Source organism: Pezoporus occidentalis, unplaced genomic scaffold, assembly GCF_034315485.1.
Source record: "Pezoporus occidentalis ecotype Australia unplaced genomic scaffold, CSIRO_AGI_Poc_V1 ctg98, whole genome shotgun sequence".
Classification (NCBI taxonomy): Eukaryota; Metazoa; Chordata; class Aves; order Psittaciformes; family Psittacidae; genus Pezoporus; species Pezoporus occidentalis.
Genome location: NW_026916347.1, coordinates 1,141,846 through 1,152,210, shown reverse-complemented (window position 1 = coordinate 1,152,210; position 10,365 = coordinate 1,141,846). Strand labels below are relative to the sequence as shown.

The 10,365-nt window shown below is 42.3% G+C and overlaps 1 protein-coding gene across 2 annotated transcripts; it reads right to left on the bottom strand.

The window, feature by feature from the left end:
* Positions 1-6,516: 6,516 nt before the first annotated feature.
* BLOC1S2 (biogenesis of lysosomal organelles complex 1 subunit 2) lies at positions 6,517-10,212 on the bottom strand. 2 transcript variants are annotated; one of them, XM_062606693.1, is made up of 5 exons: positions 10,059-10,212; positions 9,181-9,297; positions 8,200-8,319; positions 7,604-7,708; positions 6,517-7,066 (listed from the first exon to the last, which is right to left on the bottom strand). In XM_062606693.1, the coding sequence occupies exons 1-5, from the start codon at positions 10,108-10,110 to the stop codon at positions 7,035-7,037; spliced, it is 426 nt and encodes a 141-aa protein (XP_062462677.1). In that variant the 5' UTR covers positions 10,111-10,212; the 3' UTR covers positions 6,517-7,034. The 2 variants fall into 2 exon arrangements, with proteins under 2 accessions (XP_062462677.1, XP_062462678.1); XM_062606694.1 differs by having other exon boundaries at positions 9,181-9,294; positions 10,059-10,210.
* Between the last annotated feature and the right edge of the window lie 153 nt (positions 10,213-10,365).

Below are 10,365 nucleotides of genomic sequence, written 5' to 3'. Positions count from 1 at the left end.
CATGGAGAGATTTAACACTTGCGCTTTCAGCTTTTCAAACTCTAATATGGAGTCTGCTTCATTTGGCTTCTTTCTTTCACTGAAGACTGTCAGTCCAAGGAGTATAGCTTTTCTGCTGCAATGTGTGGCTCTCTTAACAGCCTCTCACGCACATGAGGACACTTTGGTTACTCATTTTCCAGATCAAGAACTGGTGTTAAATGACAGATAACCATTTTATTGCCTAGGTTGCAGCATCTAATTTCTGTTCCAGCTGACTCCCTGTTCCATCTTCCTGATGTGTTTCATTTGCAGCTGTCTGAAATACTACTTGAAAACTAAGGGGAAAACCCCAAAACCCTGCATAAGGGGATTAATTCCCTAAAAACTATGACCTTTAAACCTTCCTGTCCTATGCTCACATACTGCAAGAACCAATAAACTCCGAGAGCCATTCAGGCTAATCTGAACTCTTCATAGGCTAAAATGTGGCCTCTTCTACAGGAAACTGCATATGATAACCCCTAGGTAATAGATGAAAATGACTGCATATGCTGTAGATTAGAAGCATGAGTAACCAATATGGACATTTAAGCTTCAACACTTATACAGCCCAGGGAACAGTAATTGTAAGAAATTTCAGAAGGCAGAAATAACTGGTCTTTCCACTGCCTTTTGCCCTTCAGATGAAATTTCACCTCTGTAAGATAGAAAATGTTTCTTGCCATAACTCCCAGGTTAAATGCTTTTTAGCATCTTTCAAAGCAACTTTAAATTTGTAGTTATTCACTCTTCTCACATTGATTCTCATTTTCATTTTTAATTATATTTCAAATTCCAAGCAGTCCATACTAATTTATTGTATGGATTTCCTGTATCATGTCTGCATTGCATTGCTGTCTTTAACTACTCGTGATGCAATGCCTTTAAGTTATATTCTTTAACTTGCTATCATATCAGAGAGATGCCTGCTTTCTTTATGGCAGCTTGCCCAAACTTTCTTTGTTCAGGAAGGGAGGGAGAAAGAGGGAGTGCAATGGCCCCCAGTGAAAAGTAATCCTGGCTATCTTAGGATGTACCTGTCCCACTGGGATGACATACCCATAGAAGGGCGGAAAGCTGTGTGAGAATTCGCCCACAGCCATCTGCTCTCTAGGTCATAACCCAGATCTTAAAAGATAAAACAACTATCATCTACAACAGCTGAGATTAGGACCATTTAATTCCAGATTCTTCCAGACTTTGCTCCTATGCTAAATGAAACATTAGCTTTTCCCACTTCTGACTTCTCAGTTACACCCTTCCCAAAGAACACCTCTACCTAGGAAGAACCTCAGAAAAGTATTCGTTCCTCTGGAGAACTTTTGGAAGACTGGTATAAATTCTTTTCCACTGAATTCTATGCCTTTGTCAATCAGTCAGAGCTTCTTTCACAGCATAAGGTCCATACAACACCACTGGACACACCAAGTCTGAACATACTGTGAACACAGAATCATACTTCTTACTGAGGTGAAACAGTATACCAAAAAAGAACCCAGCTTTTAAGTTATATCCCCTTGCTTCATGCTGCAGCATGTTTCCCATGAGGGGCAAAGGAAATGGCCCAGGAGGTAGCTTCCCTGTTTCAGACACCTCTGAACAGACAAGGTGGCGGACAATGCAAACCAGCAAGAAAATGACTGTGGCTCCCAGGGGTTCCATTGCAACGCAGAACAGGGATGTGGGATCAGGAAGGGCTAAAGTTGCATCCTGGAAGGCTTACTTTATGAAGTCTACAGTAAAAACATACTGGTTAGAAAAAAATCACTTGCTGCCAACAAACTTGGATGAACTGCTTCATTTTTAACTCTTTGTTATCTTTTCTAAGGTCAACCTTGTCTACCGCAGTACCAGAAAGAAAGAACAAACATTAATCTTTAATAAACCTTGCATTTATGCTTGTCTTCCACTTATTACTTACATTGTGTTTGTACGTTTGTCCTCTGATGGGATGCTACACATACAATAATGTATTTATCTTCAGGCCATTATATACACTTGTGATTATCATCCCATTGGGTATCTTTTAACATTTCTATTGAACACAAAGAGTTCCAGGTTAAAAAGTATACTCCGTTCTAGAAGAGCTGTTTTTCAGCTGTTGGACATGTCGCAGTTTCTACTAGTGATTTAAAAGCCCTTTCTGCAGACTGTGGGCATCTCCACAAAGTACTGTTCTGAAAGGTGGATGACTTCAGAATGACCTGTTAAAGCAGCTGGGCAGAACTGTCCTGAGGTACTGGGGAGAAAATCCTCTTCTGGAATTGAACCAGAAGATTTTTACCCCTGGTTTGCAGCTGCAGGCCAAGTCCTCAAGAACTGCTTCAGCTCAAAAGCAGTTGCATAGATCACTTGATGAGATACCTTGCCCCTTAATTCTCATCTGTCAGCCCTCCCTTTCCTCTATTCTTTCCCTTGTTCTTCCCTTCAAGCACATGCTACTTTCTTATTGTATTTTCCACCAGAAAATGCTGCAGAAGAGAAATGATAGAGATTTAGCCTCCTCCTATACCTCTCTACCTCCTCTGAAACTTCTCATGGATTCTCCAGGTGAAATGTCCAAGCAGTAACCAAGTTGTGCTTCTGCTTTTGGACTACATATTTCCTCAATATAATGCTGTTCACACACACCTACTTATGTCTCTTCTGTGGTGCTGCTATCCAAAGGACGTGCCATCCTTGCTGTGATTTGGATTCTACCAGTGACATAGAGGGCTGTCAGGCAGAGAGGGGAATACTTACTCAGAGACAAAACTGGGAACACAGCTGAAAGCTCTCAGCCTGATTGGGATGCCCCTGTCACACAATCCTCCAACCAGCCAAGTACTCAGTACCTAAAATTTCCTCCCAGTAAATAGTCACTTGTGGAACAAGCTCTCATTCCCATTTCTCCTTCGTGGAGGTTGGATACTCAAAAGTTTATGCAGGAATTTGCTATTTCTTAGCTCTCTTACCTGAAAACACTAAGCACTTGATGGCAATGCATGGCTAGATGGATTCCCGTCTTCAGAGTTCCTGGAGGTTTTCATCTTTGTAGTTTTGAAATAGCGCTGTATTTCTTACACACAGAAAAGTAACTTTTTGAACAGGAGCAGGATTTCGTCCTTAATCTGCCCTTATGGCTTTCTCTTGAAGCAGTTTTCTCTGCTGACACATCGCCCTCCTGTGGCCTTCCTGCAATCCTAGCAAAGAAAGACAATGAGCAGACAAATACCAAATTCTGACGTTTTCTATGCCCCAATCACACAGATTCTTAGACCTTCCAACAGCATGTTGTGTGGTATGTGGTGAGTGGACCTCTTCCTCAAAGAAGATGACTAAAACAACATATGGCTAAGCCAGCAGTTCTACAAAACCAGATCCAAACAGGATTGGCACCTATTCTTGAGCCTGCTCTTTGGCTTGTTATAAACATACAAACCACACACTGTACCTCTGACTATGAAGAGGTGGGATGGGGCAGGCCAAGGAGCTTCATGCAGACTGAGCATTCTCCAGGTGAGGCAAGTAGAGAGATAATGGTTTTACCTTCATGTGATTGTATTTATCAACCCACTTAGTCACTCAGTCTCCTGAATCCCCTTGGCCTTGAGGGGTGAGGAACAATACCTGTTAACAACAGCTGCATGGATGCTGTCTTAGAAGGCATCAGTCCAATTTTAGTTATTACACTGACAGGATCCTCTGCCTTCAGACCTGAGAAGTGGTAATTAGGGCTTACAGCTAGTATGCATGTTCTCCAGTGGTGTTCTGTACAGTCACAATCTGCTTAATCACAAACTACCAGTTCATTCCTGAGCAGAGGAAAAAACTCTAGCCCTAGTGCCTCTGAGAACATGTTCTTGCTTAGCTAGCACCAGCCTATCTTTTGCCTTTCTGCCTTTCTGTTTGCCCCTTACAATTCTCATATCTAAATTTTGTGTTAGGAAAGCTTCCTACAGGACTGCTGTGATGTCCATAATTGCCTTTGGCAACCTAGCATGCCCCAGGCACACATTATGGAAGTAAAGTCTTGCTGCCACAGGATGAGCTTGGTATATTAAACCATGCTTGAGAAGGGTGAGGCACATAACTGTTTCCTCTTTTTAAGAAAGACAAGCAGCCCTGAAACACCTTCACTATTATGTGCCTCCCCATGGCCTCAAGATGAAAAGGTGTCCTACTGGGTCCAAGTCAGCTGGAAGTGCTAAAGTTGTTAACACAGAGGGGAGCCAGACTGCTGTTCTGGGCCGCTTCAGGAATTTACACAGCAAGGCTGCTGTTACGATCCCAGTGACAGCAAATCCTTCTTACTATGGAACTGAGTTTTGGCATCCCAACTAGAATGTGGACAGTAGGTGTTAAGTAAAAGGGAAGCTGACTGGGACTTACCTTAAGACACAGCAGGACTACCATGCACCCAGTTCCATACCCAGCTTGGCTCTGTAGAGTCTGTGTCTCATTGAGGGTCTGAGCATATAGCACACACCCAATAAGGAAGTGGACTTTCAACGGCAGTGGCAGTATACTGCCACTAGAGCATGGAGTGAGCATATAGCACACACCCAATAAGGAAGTGGACTTTCAACTGCAGTGACAGTATACTGCTACTAGAGCATGGAGATGTCCAGGCCACATACCACTCTGTGTTCAATACTTGATTTGCAGGTTATATGCCGTGATTCAAACTTAACTGGCCTGCTGCCATGTGACAGGACAAGTCACTGGCACTTAGGGCTTCATATTTTTATCACATGGAGATGATCACAGTTCTCTAGACAGCAGATGGCCAGCTCTCCATTGCAATTCCTTGGGACACAACTCTGCCACCCCTTCATCTGGGCATCTCTATGTAGACAAGAGTGCGGGGCCAGCTGCATCCCTGCAGTGCAGAAGAATTCCTTTGTATGCCAGCATCCACTATGTGTATCTAGCACTATCTTCCCAGAAGCAGCTGGGAATCAAAGATTCCCTAGGCTTTCTCTGATTTCAAGATTAGTGATCTTGTCCTAGAACAACCAATGGCCAGTCAGCTCCAGAACCATTTCCAACCTAATGCGAGTCAGCAGCTTTTCTGTTCTTAAAGGCAGGTAGGGGCCAGAAAGGGACTTAGAGGGATTCAGGGACTAAGCTCCCAGCCACAAGCAGGTGCTACATACTATAATGAAAAACCTCATTCTTTCAGGGAACAGAAGAGCTCTGAGCAGCACCCTCAAGCTTTTGTATCAGCAGCCAAACATCTGTTATTCTCCTCCACACTCACAAAGAGAAAGGATGATACTATCAAACACACTGGTGAGTTTGGCTTTGTCACATTTAGCTCTTGTATTATCTACAGATGCATGAAACACTGGAAAAACAGGACTTCTACATTATCTAACATGTGGTACCACTTTCCAGCATCAGAGATTACCAATCAGGCTACTGTTCAGGCTATCATTCAAACTAGTTTCTGGGCAGGAAGTTTTCAGATCTGGCTGGCTAGATCCTCTTGTCCAGAACTGCAAACACAGCATGAATCCTCAGAAAGATGATGATCTCTCAGATTTTAAAACAGGCTGCCATTCTACATGGTATCATTGCCTCCAACACAGAAGTAGTAACTCATCTATTGGTACCCTTTCCTGCTGGGTTGGAGGATGTTGCTTTGGTAATACTAATGACTAATTTGTTTCCACAGGCAGAAAAATTATCTGTGAGTTAACTATGGATAAAAGCAATACAGATGCAAATGGGTAGATAACTCTGGGAGACAATCCTGTTCTTTAAAGATGCCTACTCCAAAAAGTCCTTTCTTCAAAGTGAACTCAACCTTCTCTCAATTCCTACATCAAGGCCACACAGAATAGTACTTTCTATTTTAAATATTTTAAAAGTGATGGTGAAGGCTCTCAAAGGTCATCTTTGCTTCACTGCTTTTAAGCACCACTAGGGAAGTGTCCATCTTGCCTATTTACAGTGGCTGTATACTGGCTGACAGCATTATGATCTGCACAGTGGCACCTGAATAGACATTCTTCTCAACATCCTGTAGGAACTTTGAACTACTTCTTTCCTATATCAGCATTTGTACTATCCTACACTGCAACTCACTCAAAAGACAGCTTGAAGTAGTAGGTATGGATAAAAAAGTCCACTTGAAATAACTGTTCAGTAAGAAGGGCTCTTCTAAATTAGCAATGTGGAGCACTGCTAATCTGGTTCAGAAGCTTTCTGTGCTGGGCATGCCTCTTCAAAAACTATTAGGATCAGAATTCATTAGTAAAGATCTGCTAAGTAAGAGGAGCATGTGATAAAGCAATACTCCTTGCCACTTCACCTGAGGTCCCGACAGTAAAAGAATGTAATTGCAGGAATACTTGACACAGAGTTTAAAACATGTTCTTTTCTATGATCTCCAGTAGCTGGAAGGAGTTTGTCTTTATTAACAGATCCTTTGGAAAAAAAAAAAAAAAAAAAAAGAAAGACACGTTACATAATCTTTCCAACAGGAATTTGTGATTCATGAGAGACAAATGCAGCAAGTTGTTTTATTGTAAATTTATAATAATTAGTCTCTCTATTTTAAACAGATAAAGGTGGATACCAAAATGAAGCGTTCTCAATACCATGCTCGTAACTCCAAAGGCCCAGGTATCTTCTCAACACAGAGCTCAGTGAACTTAAAAATGAAGTTTAGGTCTTGCTGTTACTAAGGGATAAGGTCTTTATAGGTTATGAAGGGCTTTTCCTAGATAGTCCTATGTCCCACATGAAACAGTCTAACACACAGCCAGTATCAACATAGCGGTTAGGAACAGGCTTCTACTTTTCACTGCAGAACAACTAAGGCAACAGAACCTCTTGAGAAGAGGAAAATATTATTCAGCCTTAAGCCTGAATACAGCTTACTGTATTCAATAGATAGAAAAAGTTATCAGCTTTGATGTTAGCTGTAACCAAATCCTTGTCAACATACAGAATTGCTATTGTGTAACTTAGAGAGAAATCAGTCTGACTCATAGCCCAACTCCAACTTAAAGACTGTTGTAATTTCACCGTTTCTCCAGTTTTTTGTACTTGGCTTCTGCAGAAGAAAAGACAACAATTATTCAGGTCTGGATAACCAAAAGCTTTGAATCCTGTAAGCTGTTAAACATCTTAAAATTCAAGTTAAATTACAGTATCACTCAGGATGATTTATTACTAAACCATTTAGGCAAGTATAATTATGCAACAAAATTTTTAAGGTTCTTAAGTCAGACAACTAATACTGATTTAAACCAAGAGGACTTGGGTGCTTGGTGGAACTTTATGAATCCCTCTATTTGCAGGATTAAACATCTGCCTTTAAAATTTCAGTCAGTGCATATTGTAAAAGAGAAAACAAGCCTCACTAATAATCTGTAGTTCTGTAATACCTACGACTAGTCCACCTCCATAGAACTTGTTATATTAATCTTTTCCCAAGGCTTACTACTTCATATACAATGTTCGTTGCTCAAAAGCAGCACAGTCAGCTCTGCAGCTAAGATTTATTAAACAGAGGAGTTTACTTTGTCTTTTTAAACCCCCTTTCGAGAGACTATGCTGCTACACAGTAATAGTAGAGGACAACAGTTACCAAGTTTTTTGGAATACGCATCCAATTTATAAGCTGCCTGCTCCAGAGCTGCAACTTGTTCCTCAATTAGGTTGATCTGTTCCAGATATGGCTGAAGAGCAGCATCTTGAAAAAGAAGAAAAATCATTTCTGTCATTTCTCAAGTAATTCACTTTCAAGAAACATTTCACATTTGAAACACAAGAATTTCTTATTACATTCTTCTGACAGAACAATTTAAAAGCTTCCTCCTTCCCCTGCCCCAAAATCAAGCAGTGATACAGTCAGCCTTCTTCCAGGAAAGTATGGAAAGTTTAAGGGTATTGGCTAGACTCAACACAAGTAACAATACAACATGAATCAGAGAAGTGTTATTTCCTATCATATCCAAAACTTGGAATAAAACAGGACGTAAAATCAGATATAATTTCTCTTATACTAGTCTATGTAGTCTATAGCTGTAAAAAAATATACAAGATTGGCACTGTATAGCAGTATGTCTATTTCAGTGTTTTCTTTGCTTCAGCACTTAATGGAGTGTGAACTGACTCTTAAATGCTTCACTTCCCAAGCAAATGTACTATTTATTACACCCTTACCTTATTTGGTTTACTTACATTTTTTATTTAAATCCTTCAGATTTCTACTGATGTTTATAGCAATATCTTTCATTTCTAGGTACTTCAAACTAGTCAGCTTATTCATGTTTTCCAAGAGTTTGTAGTCTTCACTGGTGGCTTAAAAAAAACAAAGTTTATTTTAATTAAAAGTCGATGCAGTGCGAATTGGGTGCAGACTCTTCAACAGGACAAGATATTTCAAACCAATAGCGAAATGTAACAAAGAATAGTTTAGATGATAATATGGGTATTAGTATAATGCTCTAGAGAAAGAGAGATGATATTTAATTGAAAAAAAACAACTGGACTAATAAATACCTATTCACTTGCAATTTTATTTTTAAGAGAAAAATAGACTAATTCATCATATTTCTATTCTTATTCTGTTAGCTAAACTTACATTTACAAAATTGAGAGCACAAATACAGACTGGTAGTCTGTACCATATACTTTTCCAAGTCCAGGCAAATTAGTTCTGTGGCCTGCTTTCAAAATTAGAGCCTATAGAGCCCACAGACTCGTTGAGCAGTTTACTTCGTCCAGTTAATGTTGCACAGCACCTCAGAATAAACCATGAATGTTGGAAAACGTGCGTGACCCTTGCTCTCACTTCGAAACAAAATACATGCATGCATTCCACTCTCAGTTCTGCTCCTCCCCTAGTCCTTCTTAACCGAGACCTCTTGTTTGGTTGGTTTTCCATGTACTATCTTCTCCAAGACTAAAAAGATACTATTTTTTTAAGTTGCCGATATCTTACTAAATTCTTTTGAAAAATATTTGTGCTATTCTGGGACTTCATTAATATAACTGCTACAGTACTGACAACGCTAAGATCAACATGCCAGACTTAAACTGCTAGTCTTGCAAGTTATGATCTAAATAGGTACATTTTAGACAAACTACACAATAGATCTCTTTAAAAGAAAATGAAAAGAAACAAAAACTTACTTGCAGGTCAGTACTGCTGTGCCTTACCTGTCAGTTCACCTGTTAAGTAAGTGGCCATTTTGTTGAACATGTCTTTACAGAGTTCATTGATGTCTGCCTCTGCTGGTTCCTTAGCTTCTTCCGCTGTTTCAACAGCAGGCTCTTCTGATCAGTGTACAGACGTTGCAAGATTAGGCGAAAGGTAGCAGGTACAGAAACACACCATACAGACTAATGGTCCTAAATACTTTTTCCCCTTCAAACTGACTATAGCTACTTGCCATGTAAGTTGTGTACTTCAGACTAAAGGATAACAAACCTAGGCAGTTTCCCTGAAGTAGCAGCAAGATAGTTTCAACAAAATACTTTGAGAAGCATTTAAGGGACAGGCACCCGAACTTGCAAGCAGCAGCCCTCTCCTGTGCTTATACAACAGAAAAAGAATTTGCGGATAACTTCTGACTTTGTGCACAATCTTACTGATGTTTTTTTCTGGTCACTGAATCAGAATAAAGCACCCCCCAGTCCGTTTCACGAAGACCTACAACAGATCCCCACCTACAGAAAGCAACGATCACTGCTTTTCTTCTCCAAACCCATTACTACACAACCTGCCCCTGCTCTGCTCCTCGGGGGAGCAGCTCAGCACCTCCTCCTCAACCCGACAGGTTGCTCCTTCTTTGGTCGGCAGCCCCGAGCCCCGCAGCGTCCGCCGGCAGACACACGCGGTGAGCCCCCGGGGGGACGCAGCCGCAGGGCTCCAGGGCCGAGAATGGCGAACAGCGAGCCCGCCCCGCAGCCGGTCCCCACCCTTCCCTCCGCGGGGCGCCTGCTGCTTCACCGGGCCAGGGCCGCGGCCTGGCAGGGCCCGGCCACCGCCATGCGGCTGAGGGGGGAACCCGGAGACGGCTCCCCCAGCCCCTTACGTTTGGCGGGCTGCGCACCGGCCTCCGGCAGCCCCTCCGCAGCGGTCGCCATGGGGACAGGCCCCCTCACGCAGCGCCCGCTTCCGCCTTGGACCCCACGCAAACCGCGGCCCGCCGCCAGGCCCCGCGGCGCATGCTCGGCCCCGTCCGTCGGGGGTGGTACTACACCGCCCAGCCCGCTGCGTACACGGCCGCGTGGATCTGGTGCTTGGCGGATGGTAAGCGCGTAGGTCTGGGGCTGGCTGTCCCACCTCCTGGCTGCATCGTAAGGGGTGGCCTTCAGTACCGCGCACAGGAGCGGTTTGGA

Excerpts from the sequence above, each read along its gene's own strand:
- BLOC1S2 (XM_062606693.1), bottom strand. The coding sequence starts at position 10,110 with ATGGCGACCGCTGCGGAGGGGCTGCCGGAGGCCGGTGCGCAGCCCGCC. Across the intron at positions 9,298-10,058 it reads CGGTGCGCAGCCCGCCAAAC|AAGAGCCTGCTGTTGAAACA; the intron begins GTAAGGGGCTGG and ends TACACTGATCAG. Across the intron at positions 7,709-8,199 it reads GAAGGATTTAAATAAAAAAT|ATGCTGCTCTTCAGCCATAT; the intron begins GTAAGTAAACCA and ends TTCTTTTTCAAG.